The sequence below is a fragment of the Theobroma cacao genome, chromosome 3, assembly GCF_000208745.1.
Source record: "Theobroma cacao cultivar B97-61/B2 chromosome 3, Criollo_cocoa_genome_V2, whole genome shotgun sequence".
Taxonomy (NCBI): Eukaryota; Viridiplantae; Streptophyta; class Magnoliopsida; order Malvales; family Malvaceae; genus Theobroma; species Theobroma cacao.
The window spans coordinates 27,077,751-27,091,981 of record NC_030852.1 but is presented as its reverse complement, the minus strand read 5'-3'; the positions used below and the strand labels follow the sequence as shown (position 1 = coordinate 27,091,981).

General features: G+C 36.4%; 3 protein-coding genes across 3 annotated transcripts; 2 read left to right on the top strand and 1 right to left on the bottom strand.

Moving 5' to 3' along the window:
• On the top strand, nt 111-3,789 carry LOC18605303 (acid phosphatase 1). The gene is made up of 3 exons (XM_007038236.2): nt 111-868; nt 1,578-1,787; nt 3,418-3,789. The coding sequence occupies exons 1-3, from the start codon at nt 456-458 to the stop codon at nt 3,593-3,595; spliced, it is 801 nt and encodes a 266-aa protein (XP_007038298.2). The 5' UTR covers nt 111-455; the 3' UTR covers nt 3,596-3,789.
• Nucleotides 7,820-11,472, top strand: LOC18605302 (putative kinase-like protein TMKL1). The gene is made up of 2 exons (XM_007038235.2): nt 7,820-8,893; nt 10,011-11,472. The coding sequence occupies exons 1-2, from the start codon at nt 8,407-8,409 to the stop codon at nt 10,601-10,603; spliced, it is 1,080 nt and encodes a 359-aa protein (XP_007038297.2). The 5' UTR covers nt 7,820-8,406; the 3' UTR covers nt 10,604-11,472.
• On the bottom strand, nt 12,274-13,844 carry LOC18605301 (F-box protein At5g07610). The gene has a single exon (XM_007038234.2). The coding sequence runs from the start codon at nt 13,572-13,574 to the stop codon at nt 12,459-12,461; it is 1,116 nt and encodes a 371-aa protein (XP_007038296.2). The 5' UTR covers nt 13,575-13,844; the 3' UTR covers nt 12,274-12,458.

Here is a 14,231-nt window from a genome sequence, read left to right as displayed (position 1 = left end):
AAATCGCCACGTTCTCAACTGAGCCACCGGCCAAATGGGTCCCACTTAACCTCCTCCTAGATCCTCTCTTTTCCTTTCCCTCCATCCATGCGCTTGAAAAGAAAGGGCGACGCAACCGTGTTCGTTACCAAGAAACATAATAAAAAAGGCAAGCTTTCCTTTTCTTGCTTTCGAACAACACGTTACTGTCTTCCTCTTCAGACCAGCAAACGTTACTGTTACAAAAGGTTTTTCTGTTCTCTCGCCCATCTCCAAAGAAACGCACTTTCTTCCTTATCTCCATATCCGCCGAGAAAAAAAAAAAAGAAAATCAGCTTTACCATTTCTGTGAATTCCCCATCTCTTTATATTCCCTTCTATAAAATCCCCTTTCAATTAATACCCATATTTTTTCTTTGCCTCAATTCTTAATCAAAGTTCTTTAATACCCAGGAACTTTTTTTTCTTTTTTTATCATGCTTTTCTTCAAACTTTTCCTTCTCTTCTCCTTATTATCTTCCACTTTCTGTCACGAGACTTTCAACGCCCACCTTCTCCCGAGACCATTAATCATACAATACCCAGAAGGCATCGAAACCCAGTTCGAGAATTTCGATGAAGAGCTCCAATTACAGTGTACCAGCTGGAGATTTACCGTGGAAACCAACAACTTGAGTCCCTGGAAGACAATTCCGGAGAAATGTGGGGGCTATGTTAAAGACTACATGACGGGTCGAGGTTATACGATGGATCTCGAAAGGGTTGCGAATGAGGCTGGGGTTTACGCCAAGAGCGTGGAGCTGAGTGGTGATGGAAAAGATGTTTGGGTTTTTGATATCGATGAGACTTTACTGTCCAATCTTCCTTACTACGCTGAGCATGGTTATGGGTAAGTTATTAATTTGGTTTTATTTTGTTTGTATTTTCTAAAAAGTTGTTTGTTTGCTAAGAAAATGTGGGAAAATAGAAGATATATGGAATTTGGATATCCTGTTATGAGATTCTAGGATTAAGTATATTGACACGTGTCCATTAACTTTAAGAATCTAATTAAGGAATTTATATAAAGAGGTTTGAACTTTTTGGGTATTATTCTATTGTTCTCAAGCCTTTTGGTTGCTGAGTAAATGTACGAAGGGAGAAGAGAATGGGGATGATATTATTTACATTAGGTTGAATCAAGCATCATTCACATATGGTTGTGCTATTTTTGGATCACAGCAAAGAAAAAATTGTTTGGAATTTTATGTGTCTTGTGTGTGTTTGTGCGTGTTAAATGTTGAGCTGTTTGGTTTATTAGAAACTTTAGATTACGAAAGATAATTTTTTTGGGATATGAAAAATGTAAACATGCACTAGGTTGGTAATTTGGTGGAAAAAAGTAAAGGAAAAACGAATTAGGTACTTGTTTTCTCATCAATTAATCGTTTCCTGAGCAATCTTACAGAATACCAGCATTTGGATTAACAGGACTTTGGGATTTTTACATATTTTTTGCTCTTGAATTGTTGTGGACGTTGTTTGTTTGTATGAGACACTGAGACTTTGTGAGAGTGAAATGCTTAATTTCTAATATGGGTTTAATGGGGAATTTGCAGCTTGGAGATTTTTGATCCTGTCGAGTTTGATAAGTGGGTTCAGAGGGGGATGGCACCAGCAATAGACCCCAGCCTGAAACTCTATGAGAAGGTTTTAGATTTGGGCTTCAAGGTTTTCTTACTGACTGGGCGAAGTGAAGAGCAAAGGTCTGTTACCATTGAAAATTTGACCAAAGCAGGGTTTCAGAGTTGGGACAAGCTTATTTTACGGTGAGAATCACTAGTCTTTTGATTGAAAAATGTGAATTTGGTTACTTATATATTCTATTAAATGACATGTGTTTGACTGCAATGCTATTTTTATCTGTTTTCTCATAGAGTTCTAATTGTTGATACTGTCTATAGCAAGTAGTCCAGTTTTTCTATGCCATGATGTGCCTTAACATTTTCTTGGTAGACAGCTTCCTTGATCTAGATGTTGGTCTCTGAGTTTCTGATTGCCTATTTAATCTGAATCCTCTTTCCAAGAGACAGTATTTATGCTCAAAGTGTAGACAAGATATTCCTTTTGACATGCTGATTGTGTGCTGTCTTGCATATCTGTGTTATGCTTGGGAATTTTCGAACTCTGGTGTCCACCTCATTTTTTTTCCCTTAAATTTTTGTTTATTCCTTCCTGCATGGGGTGAAACAGTGAGGGAGATCAGGTTTTTGTGGTTGTGCACCAAGTTCTGCTTTGCTGAATGAGATAATAGGAAGAATAATGAAGATTTTTCTTCTATATGGGAAAATATTTAAGATAATCCAGCTGGGGGCTTCTCTGCTAAAGTATGAATGTGAATTTTTTTAGTTTCCCTGAGGGAATGCAAGGGAAGCTTGTAAGGATTAACTTTGATAGGGCTTTCTAGAAAATATTCAGCCTTGGAATAGGTGGCAGTTTCATATTTTCACTTGGATATGTAGTCCATGCTAAGGTAGCGGTCTCCTTTGCTAGGTTCCTAGTTCCTGGATCATTTAGAATATGCCAAGGAGCTGTATGCTTGTTTTCTTACATCAATGATGGTTTCTGAAACCACATCTAACATGGTTTGAAATTATGGAATCATACTTGTGGTAATATTACAGCTATTTCTGTGGTTAAAAATTGGCATTGCCAGAACCAGGGGTACATTTCCATTTTACCATATCATGCATAGGATCTTGGCCACATGATTTTTACCGGTTCACCTCCACAGAAGGGACTTTATTAGTTGGTTTAGCATATGTAACAAGTATACTAACAGTAGTTTCAAATCGTAGTTATATCTGTTTCAGTCTCTATTCATTGAGCATCTGAACTCTGTCCATAAAATTTTATTTTTAATATTTTCTATATTGCATTTAACTAGGTAATAACCCTTATTAACTGAAAATAGGTAGTAATTGTGCAATTTATTGGCTTCATGTGGCCTAAGATGTTGGTATATTTGATCCAATCCATTTGCAATCCTAACACTAGTTTACGGTTACTATTTTTTTTTTTTAAACTCTAGTATCTCCTTTGTAGCATAATTGTGGCTATCAGCTTTTTATTGCATGCTGTTTATCTTATTTTAACAAGTATCTGTGCACAATTTATGCCTGAATGATAGAAAGGCATACAAGAAAAGATGAAGATGCTTTTATATTCAGTTGTTAAAGTTATATGGTTGACATTTGACGTTTCGTTCTTACCTTAGTTTTCACTTCTTCATTCTTTTTCTTTTGTTTTCTGTTGTCTAGCATAAACAAAGAAACGGAAACTTTTATCATGAAGCAATGTCTTCTATATTTGCTTTGAGAAATGTTCTATTTAGCCTTTAGGCTTTGTAATTATGATGTAATAATCTCTGAATGATCCCTGTATTTTCATTCCATGCAGAGACTCTGAAGACCATGGCAAGCTAGCGACAGTATTTAAGTCAGAAAAGAGGAGTAAGATGGTTGAAGAGGGATTTAGGATTCTTGGTAACTCTGGGGATCAATGGAGCGATTTATTGGGCTCCTCGCCGTCCAGTCGTTCATTCAAGTTACCAAATCCTATGTACTACATTCCCTAATAGAACCCCTCTGTTTTCAGTCAGCAAGCCTGAATAATTCTTGTCTAAAACCAGCAGGAATTTTATTCTTGTAACTTGTAAATACATTCATGCCCAGCAACTATACTGCAATAGACACCAATGCACAATTAATTAACAAAAAGAAAAAGTGATTGATAGTATGTTATAGTGGAAGGAATTATTTTCCATTTATATCTGTGTAATTGCTTCTAGATAGCTTTCTCTCCCCCCTCTTTCTTTTCCATTTCATCAAATTGTATCAGATTAAAATTAAGATTCTCGTTTCTTTTCTTGTTTTTGTCGACCTACTAAACGATTGTTGTACTTCTCCCTATGGTTGGGCTTAATATTGAAACTGATGTGAAAGCAAGTTGTACAGAATAGTGAGCCAGCTAGAACTGAGAGTGAAACTAGCTGGGGAGTCCATACAATCCGGCCTAATGGACTCCTTACATTTTTGTCATTTTATATCAGAACGTTCAAGCTCTTACTCTACTCCCTAAGTACCACCTAGTGATCATTTGTTCTCTCTTTGAGGTTTGTTTTTTTCTTTCTTTCGGTGTCTTTTCTTGTCAATTTTTCTATTATTGTTTGCAGAAAAGAAAAGTAGATAACACAGTTGCTGTTTAATGTACAACAAGACACTTAACTGCATCCAGGGTTAGAATCTTTTCTCCTTTCAATTCCATATATTCAAGTCCTTTCGTTCAATCAATTTCCTCAACCTGTTTTGTATGTGGTGATGATGGTGATCTCTATTCTCATCCTCAGCTTCACTTGGCAAATGCATATTTCCCATGAAGACAATGACCAGAACCTAAAGGCACAGTTTCCTAACCCTTCCCCGTGAAAAGGATGCGATGTTTGGCATCACCGGAAGTCTCTGCAGATTCAGCATCTACCATCTACCACCCCAATTATTTGACAGGACCACATCGCCAAAAGCCAAAAGCCACCCCTCGCTTTGGCGTTCACTAGAGGGCGGTTCATTGGTCCCCGCCCCTGCCTGATGATAGAAGGCCTTTAAACTTTGGATTAAGATAGATAGAAAGGGTAGGGCGATTGGGGACTACCTCTCATGCTGCCCTGCTGTTTACTCAACAATAACGAATTATTATGTGAGCTTCAGGCTTCCAGCTATATGAATCATATTTTTAATTTCGGATAAACTCTATTTACATATATAGAATTTTAATTTTTCAGTTTGATCAAAAAACATTCTCATTTTACAATTAGCACATTATGATTAAGGTTGGGACATAAAATTGTTCAAATGCTCTCAATTTAAAAAATTAACTTTGAAAGGCTGCCTTTTTTGTTAAGGGAAAGGGAAAGCTTGATGTCATAATTAGAGTCTGGAGAGAGAAATGAGATATGTTTTCACATTCTTAATTATGGAAACAAGAACTAGCACATTCCTTCAAGACAAAGGAGATACAACTCTATCTGCCTTGAAGATAAACAAAATCTCTATCAAAATTTGTCGACTTTTAGATTTTGAATATCCGCATTCTGCATGTGCCATGTGTTTTCATGCGTGTAGCTTTTGAAGTCTGCATCGAGCATAATATAAACTGGAGATAAAGGATGGGAAGATGCCAAAATGACAAAGGTGAGAGAGATTTACAAGCAGCACACTTTTTCTTTTTTCAGTGTGGGCTCATGTGATGATATTCTATGATATTGTGCTGTTTGAAATCTGGGAAAAATACCAAACCGTATTTATGAACCAACATGAGTTGGATTGGATTTGGATGGTTTTTTTCTTAGTTCTTTGAAGCAGACAATTCTATTGTCCCATTACCACATGTGCTTCTCTTATTTTAATCTTAGTTTTCCCTATTTTTTTAAATGATGTCTCTACACATACGTCCAATGAAGATTTTTAAATAATCAAGGTTTTTCCATCCTAATTCTCACTTAAATCTGTCCCGTTATATTCTTTTTTCTTTTACGTGATTATGACATGTTGAAATTCTTGGAGAATAATATTAAAAACGAAATATTTAAATGATTAAATTTATAATTTTTAAAATTTATAAGATTAGAAATAAAATTATCTTCATTATTCGAGTTTCTCTTTAAAAAAAAAAAAGTTATGCTTGTATCGTACTAAAAATGAAGTAATTGTTGGGTTATATATGTAATTAATCCAATAGTTCATATACTTTACAATTACTTCAATGTATGCAAAAAGGAATTACAAACAAACTCCCCATAACAAGCAATTGCCTACAACAACTTCGTTTTCCTTTTTTGTCAACAGTACAAATTCATAATTTTGCTTTGATTCTTCCTAAAGCGTTACCTTCTAATAATATTGGCAGGTGAAGCAGCCACATTGATGCCTCTTCAAATCTCATATTTCTATATACCCATATCTCCAAATATATCTAATTAATACTTTGTTGAATACGTATTTTATAAGGCACACGATTTTTAAGTTTAATAAACCAACACCATACCTGTTTAATAAATGCTGTGCTACAAGAAAAATATGATGAATGGATTCCTTTTAAGGTGAAAGTTCTAAAAATACATGCATCACTATGAATTAATATATTACCATTGTTTAATTCTATTTAAATAAAATATATGTGTATTTTATAATAAAATTAAATGCTTTAACCGAAAATATGGATGGGAATAAATAAGATTGAATATTCACCAATTTTGAGACTAAGAAATTTTAAAAAATAGAAAAAAAAAATTGATAGCTTAAATTAAATTAGATGGGAAAAAACACTAAAACACGGTGGGGCGATAATGGTGGAGATAAGAGGAGCATTATCTCACGTGGTGGGAAGGGGGTCCCATCCAATTTTACTCTGGCTTTGACTAAAACAACAGGCCATGGCCATCACCATCACGTTCACCCCTCTCGCTTCGCCTGATTATGTGTTGGGGTTGGGTTCCCCGTAACAGCTCATCAATCTGCGCCGTTAATTTACATTCCTGATTTCTGATCTCAACCACCACCGGAACTCCACCTTTCAATCTTCGCTACGCATCACATCTCCGAAGTCTAACCAGTTACACGTGTAGTTTCCTCTCAATTTATAGCACACCTCAAAAATTATATACAATTATTTTTTCTAAATTTTAATTATTAATCCATCAATTAGTATATGATTTTTTTATTTACAAAGTAAAATTTAAATCTCTCTTTCTCTTAATTTCAAATAAAAAATCATTACTTTCTAGTTAGAATTAATGATGCCATTTTTCCGCAATTAGGAAAGGGCAAAAGGGGGGTTGCCTTGATTTATTCTCTGTTAATCATTGATTTTGATGATGGTGAATTGTCTACTTCAGACCTTTTGTTGGAGTAGAGAATCGGGCACCGGTGAGTCACAAGGCAATAAAAAAGAATTATGGGCCAGCTTTGGTCCCGAATGCAATTGAAGGTTCTTAATTTTATACCATAACAAATGTCATACGGACATCAATGAATTTGTATTGCCATTATCACAAATGGGCCACCAATGGAATCAAATCATTCTTATGATTGAATTTTTGCCAAAAATTAAAATAAAAAATAAAAAGGGTCTTAGCCCAAACAAAAGAAAAATAAAAATAAGCAAACAAAATAATAATAAAGTATGACAATCACTTCTGTTAGCATATGAATCAAAGTATATGAAGAAAGTGGGACTTAGGTAAGGTATGGTCCGGCATCCTAAACCTTTTGTTTCCTTTTTCCTTTACAATCCCCAGTCCCATCTTCTGCTTTTCAATTTTTAGAAAGAAATATACTAAAATTTTCTTATTTTTTTATTGCAAGCCGCATTTGTAAGTAACAAGGGGGAGGAGGGTCCATATGTCCCTAAAAACAGACCAGTAAGCTAAGCTCTACCCTGTTTGAAAAAAGGGTGAAGGCTGCTTGCTTCAATGTTTAGGCTTATGTTTGGCAGGTTCTCTAAATGGATATTTTGTCCTCGTATTTTGCTGCTTTTGAGGTTTATCATTGGAAGATTGGATGTAAAGAATGTATTTTTGTTTAACCTATAATTTATGCTATTTGCTAACTGTAGTGATGCCATTATGTTAATCATCTAACTGTGTTGTAAACTCAAGTGCGCATTGATTAGAATTGTTGAATTTTTATAGTAGTAGGTTAATTATATGAACAAATTATTAAAAGAAAAATTTGGGTAAAAAAGTTGTGTTATTTCACACCAAAATCAGTTAAGAATATGCTATTTTATGAACCCAAAGATACATATACTGATTCTGAGAAATGCGCATTACCCTCTTTAAACGTTCTTTAATTAGAAAAATGTAAAAGCATAACCATAACTGGTATGATTTGACATCCATTTCTTGACCTTAATGTGATCCTATGGAGATAAGAACCAATACAAGAAAAGCCATGGGGCAGTTGATCCAAATTTACACTAACGGCGCCAACAAAATGGTCAAGCAAGACAGTAAAGCTTCACATGGCAGTCGCTCTTAATTGTCTTCTTCCTACCAATTTTTGACTCTGAAGATGCATTAGCCCCTCAGCCCTCCTCTATCTCTCTCTCTCTCTCTTCCAGTGCAAAGGAAGTCCCAGAGTTGAAATTATCGTCCTCAAATTAGTTCCTTAGAATCTTGGGTTCCACACCCCCACACAAAGCACAAAGGTTCAAATCTATCTACAAGTTCTTGTCTCCTATACCCGACCTGTCCCTAACAAAAGAAATTTCCACTCAAAACCCAACTTTCTATTTTAATATCTAGACACTACACTGCTCGGATCTTCATTTGCTAACCGAGCTGCAAACCTTGTCTGTGAAAACCATAAAAGAATAAAAAATTTTGATGAAATGAAAAACACCCACATGTTGAAACTAGCTCTCGCATTGTCTTCAACAGCTTTCTTGTTCATTCTCGTACTTATCATCTTCTTTTACCGCAAAAGAGCACCGAGGAATGACCAGGTGGGTGACATAGAAAGCAAAGAGCAGAAGCATGTAGATGAGTCACAAATAGAGGACTTGATCACTTTCAGCGGCGGGCAAGACCTCACCATCTGTGACATTCTCGATGCTCCTGGTGAAGTGATTGGCAAGTCCAACTATGGAACCTTGTACAAGGCCTTGTTGCAGAGGAGCAACATGGTCAGATTGCTTCGGTTTTTGAGGCCAGCGTGTGCCTTGAGAGATGAAGAATTTGGGGATGTGGTTCAGCTGTTGGGGTGCATTAGACATCCCAATTTGGTGCCTCTTTTGGGATTTTATGCTGGGCCTAGAGGAGAGAAGCTTCTTGTTCACCCTTTTTATAGGCATGGCAATCTGGCTCAGTTACTCAGAGGTGAGTCCTTTTTTTCTTCAGTTCTGTTCATTTCATTTTGATGCTTGGGGTTTGGAAGAAAATGCACAAAAAAGTTTAGGACATTGATTGAACAGTTGAGGTTAAATTCAGTTACTTGGCCTAGTTGACTCGAGTTCTTATTTATTTTCTGAAACTCAAGATTCACTTTTTTCTCTGTTCTCCCATCAATCAAACAAGGTTTTGTTTCTTGTCAAGTTTCTCATTTTCTAGTAACAATGGAAGAAAAAGGATGATAGATTCTCCTTTTGATCTCCCTAAAGCAGAAAATCCAAAGGAAAAATTGATTTCAGACAGGATTCAATCCGCATACAAAATTATTAGCTAAAATTTGACAGTAATTCTAGATTTGAAGGGGGGCAAATTAATAATTAAAATATAAGGATTATTGAAAAGCTTTCTGTTTGCTATTCGGGTTTTTTTTCCATTCATGGATATATTTTAAGGCTTTCCAGTTAAAACTCTTCTTCATTTCACTTTTTTTTTTCACTTTTAGTTTAAATTACAAAAAAAAAAAAAACCTATGTTCTTATTTGAAGTAGAATAAATTCGTATATTGTAAAAAATTTGATATTTGTTTAGTTTTTTCTTTTATTTCCTTACTTTTCTATTTATTATAATTAATTTCATTTGAAAAAATTTTAAACTTTTTTTTTATTATTATTTTTATCATTTTGAGATATGGGTTTTTGTAGAGGTTTATTTATTATGACTTTAATTGAATGGAAGGGGAGAGGGGGGTGGTTTACCGAGAAGTCCTAACCTGCATTAAAATTGTTTATGAACTTTGTTTTGTCTGTCTGTAGACTATACATCCCCTTTACACGCATTGGCAAGCATCCATTAGTGTCATTGCTGCATATAGTTATATGTCGGCATCAACCTTTGTCCTTTTCCCTTTTCTTTCCATAATTCTATCTCCATGAGAATGATGGTTTGAGTTTACCCTGCTATAGTTTTCCTATAATGTTCAACAACCAAAATCAATTCTGTTTTTAACTGATTCGAATGCTAAAGTAAAAGTTAAAATCTTCTTTCTGCATGATTCCTTTTAGTTAGAATGTGTAAGATTTTGAATAGACTATGCTTTTCTGGGCAGATGGAAATGGGGAGTGTCATAGATGGACCATAATGTATAAGATTTCCATTGGTATGGCCAGAGGATTAGATCATCTACACACTGGGTTGCAAAAGCCAGTAGTCCATGGAAATCTTAAGTCTAAGAACATACTTTTGGATCGCAATTACCAGCCATATCTCTCGGATTTTGGCTTATATCTACTCTTGAATCCTACCTCTGCCCAAGAAATGCTTGAAGCTTCTGCAGCCGAGGGCTACAAAGCTCCTGAGCTCATCAAAATGAGGGATGCAAGCGAAGAGACTGATGTATACAGCCTTGGGGTCATCTTTCTTGAACTACTTTCAGGAAAGGAACCAATAAATGAAAAGCCAACCCCTGATGAGGATTTTTATCTGCCAAACTTCATGCGAAATGCAGTTCTAGACCATAGAATTAGCGATCTGTATCATCCAGACATACTTCTTCAGAACAGCAATGATCAGGGAAATCCTGTTACTGAAGAATCCATCCTTAAATTCTTTCAGCTTGCCATGGCTTGTTGTTCTCCTTCTCCTTCTCTTAGACCCAATAGCAGACAAGTGCTCCTGAAGCTTGAAGAAATTGGAAAGTAGGAGCTCGTGCATGCATTTTGCAGGGATATATATGAACAGTGGCATTGGTATTAGTTCATTGTTCGATTGATGTCAGGCTAAATTTCTACATTTAGATTTTGTGAATTGCATTTGATGGTCGCAGTAATAGGGGTGACAATGACAATATTGATGTGTACGGGGATCGTAAAAATGGGTACTCTTGAAGCAAAAAGGTTGAATGTTTGCTACATGACAAGGGTTTTATAATTGGTGATGTTGACATTTGTAAAGAAAGTTTCTTCTCAGGGTACTCTCCTAAAGCAAAAGTGAAAGTCTCAGCCATCCAACCAGGATTGTAGAATTTGTGATTGGGTTTGTCGGATTGCTGGATTTCTTTATTATCAAAGTATCTCTATGACAAAATAAATGATCCAATCTGGCCCCAGTAAAGAGACACAAAGGCATGTAAATTTGAAACAATTGTTATGTCACTCCTACTATCCCTATAGTTGGATCTCTATGGATTTTTGGGTTATTGCCTTACCCATCAAGTGGATATGGAGCAACAGAAATACTGGAATGAAGCGAGGTGCTTGGCAGTTACAATAGGTGATTTCTGGTCAGTTCCCGTGGCCTGCAGGTCAGTTTCCAGCCTTTCCAAGAATTGATATGATGGACATAAATTTTTAATCCCATGTTTGGTGGCTTGTTTAATCTTTGGCTCCTTCCTTGGATAGCAACAGCATTGTCATTTCGATAGTTGACTAGATTTTTCCTTTATTTTTTTTTTCAAAAAAAAATTGTATTCTCATTGATTATCTCTTATCTTAGCGAATCCTTAACTGTATATTCAACAAGCTATGTAGGCCAATTTACATCCAATCAAATCTTTGTTGCGTATTTGTGTATTGTAGTGCCCCTATCTTTTAGCTGGCACAGGGAGTTAAACGAACAATTGGGTGCTGGGTAGGTGAGCATGCATCTGATTGGAAAAGCTGAATAGCTTGTTGAGCTGTGATGGGGATTCATTCAATTTATTCCCGGAACAGCTACAACCACTTTTTTAGGTTGGCAATTTTGGTCAAATAGTCCCCTGAATTCTGCACTTGATTGTCATCTGGCACCATATAATACTTTTTGTGGACCCTTTCCTTTTTCCTCCTTTCTTTTCTAGCCAAACAATGAGACAATCTGTAAATGTCCTTGGCTGGCAAGGTTAATGCCTATGAGCAAAACCCTTTGTTCCGTTCAAGCAATCTTTGGCTGCTCCAAAACATTTGGAATATACACTGCATTAGATTCACACTTGTCAGTTTTCTTAGTTTGGTTGTGTTTTGTTACGTTTTGCCAGTTTGCATTCACTGCTTTGATTGTACATAATTGGTCATTACAAATCTAATCAACTTTAACTTTTGTCTAAGCTTTTTGCCACTCCAATAGTTTTTTCATTCTGGAACACCCACTTTTTCATTTTTGCACCCAAGCTTTCATGATTCTTGAGTACCATTGCAAAATAAGTGCCGCAAACACCGGTAATGAGCATCATCTCCCACAAGCATCTTGGACTTTTGTGGGAAAAAGTGTTTCTTCTAATTTATCCATTGAATAGAAACATTTTCCTCACTCTGAATTTCATATAGCTTGTGAAAGTGATTTTGAAGTTGTACTTTTACCTATTTGCTACTCAAAACTCATTATTAATCATGGACTGATGCGTAAAACCCTTGCATTGTTGAAGATAATTGAGCGAGCATACGTACAACCAGCCATGAATTAGCCATGTTTTCGTTTATAATTTAGTTCTTATATCAGAAAAAAGAAACAGTCAAAATTGACAGAAGAAAAGACAGACCTCCAGCTAGCTGGTCTACTAGAAGCTTGAACAACCTATAATCTATCCTACATTTGCTAAAGGCCAACTTCCTACTCGGGCGAAAGTTCCGATGTAGGGATACACATCCTTACCTTCGAACGTTGTACATCCCTCGATGTCTGTGCAACCAGGAGCAAAATCATGGAGCAATGTGCAAGTTCTATCTTTGAAACTGTAGGAGATGGCCTTACCAGGTATATGCAACACCATGAATGACCCTTCACTTTCTTTACAAACAACAGCTAGTACGCTAAATGCATGGTAATCCCAATCTGATGGGTGAGCGTAGCTACGAGTCATCTCTGGATGTTGCGATATAAGTGCGTTGAGGTCGACTCGGTACTTCACAAACCACCCAGATAAGTCTTTTTCCATCTCATAAACATCAAACTGCCGGGTACTGTGCCTGCCATTGGTCAAGATAAGATGCAGGCGGCCTCCAAGCTCTCTAAAGTATCTGCAAATGGGCTGTTGGCCCCAATCATCAGGAATTTCAGGCATTGGGATTTCTCGAAATCTCTCTTGATCAACTTCAAAACATAGGAAATTCCTAGAGTAACTCATCCAATAAATGGCACCACAACAATAGGCCCATCGACTGTAATTAACCTTGGGAATTTCACTAGAGAAACTCCAAAGTTGAGTTTCAGATGAGTATATCTCCAACTGGTAAAGATAAGGAGATGACCTTGAGCTCCGAACAAAAACAACTTTGTAATAGCTCGATCTCGAGGGATCAAAAGCCAAAATAACACAAAAAATAGTGTTTGGAATTCTGTTGCCCGGCTGGGGAAGGATAGTGTATTTGTTGGTTGTGGGATTGTAAATGTAGTAGTTCCGATTATATTCTCCAGTACGGCGGTTGCTGCGGCACAACAACAAGCCATTGCAAGATTGTAAAATACTGATGCCTGCAGAGTCATCAGCGAAAGTGAGAGATCTGATTGGATCACGAACTGGATTTCCATCTAGTGAAAGGAAGTGGTATTTAGGCTTGTTCGAAGAAGGCGGCACCCGCAAGAAGAGGGCAGAGGGAAATTTTGAGCTTCCATTAATGAGAATATCGTCTTCATTGCCTATCATCTCTGCTGGTTTGGTGCGTGAGTTTTGAACTTCCTGTCTATTCATGGAGATCATTTCTTATACAGCTTCAGATGTAATCTTGCAAGTTCATTTCGTTTATAATGCTCTCTGTGGCTTGAATTCTTGTTGAGTTGCTTAGAAAATTAATAGGAGAAAAGTCATTGGAAGTTGTTCTGCAATTGCCAAGCAATTGTTACTTGGAAGATTGCACAGCACCTTGGTAGGCATTAAAAAAAAAAAAAAAAAACCATCACCATCTAGGATCTTTTGACCGGTAGATTCTTACATGAAAACCGGCAGAAATTTCAGCAAGCGAGTTCATATGAAAATGGGGCTGGGGTTATAAATAAATAAAATTGCCCCATTTATCCAAAGAAAAGAAAAAGAGAAAGATAGTCAATTATCATATTAGCACCAGTTGATCACTGTTCTCAAACCTATCATTTAAAGTTTGGATAAGGTACTAAGACTTGGGGTTGACATGCAAATTGATAGTAAGATTTTTCACCTTTAGTTCATTTTTCTTTCATGAAATTTCATGGAACGTTTCGGTCAGTTTCATCTGAAGTAAATTTGACTTCAATTGGGTTTTTTGATTTGGATGATTTCAAGCTGTCGTTATCCCATCGTCAGCAAACATGGAGGCATCTCCAAGTCTCTCTGCCGATGGTATGGTTCAACTTCCTTGAGTTTCATCTGGCTCAATAGAAG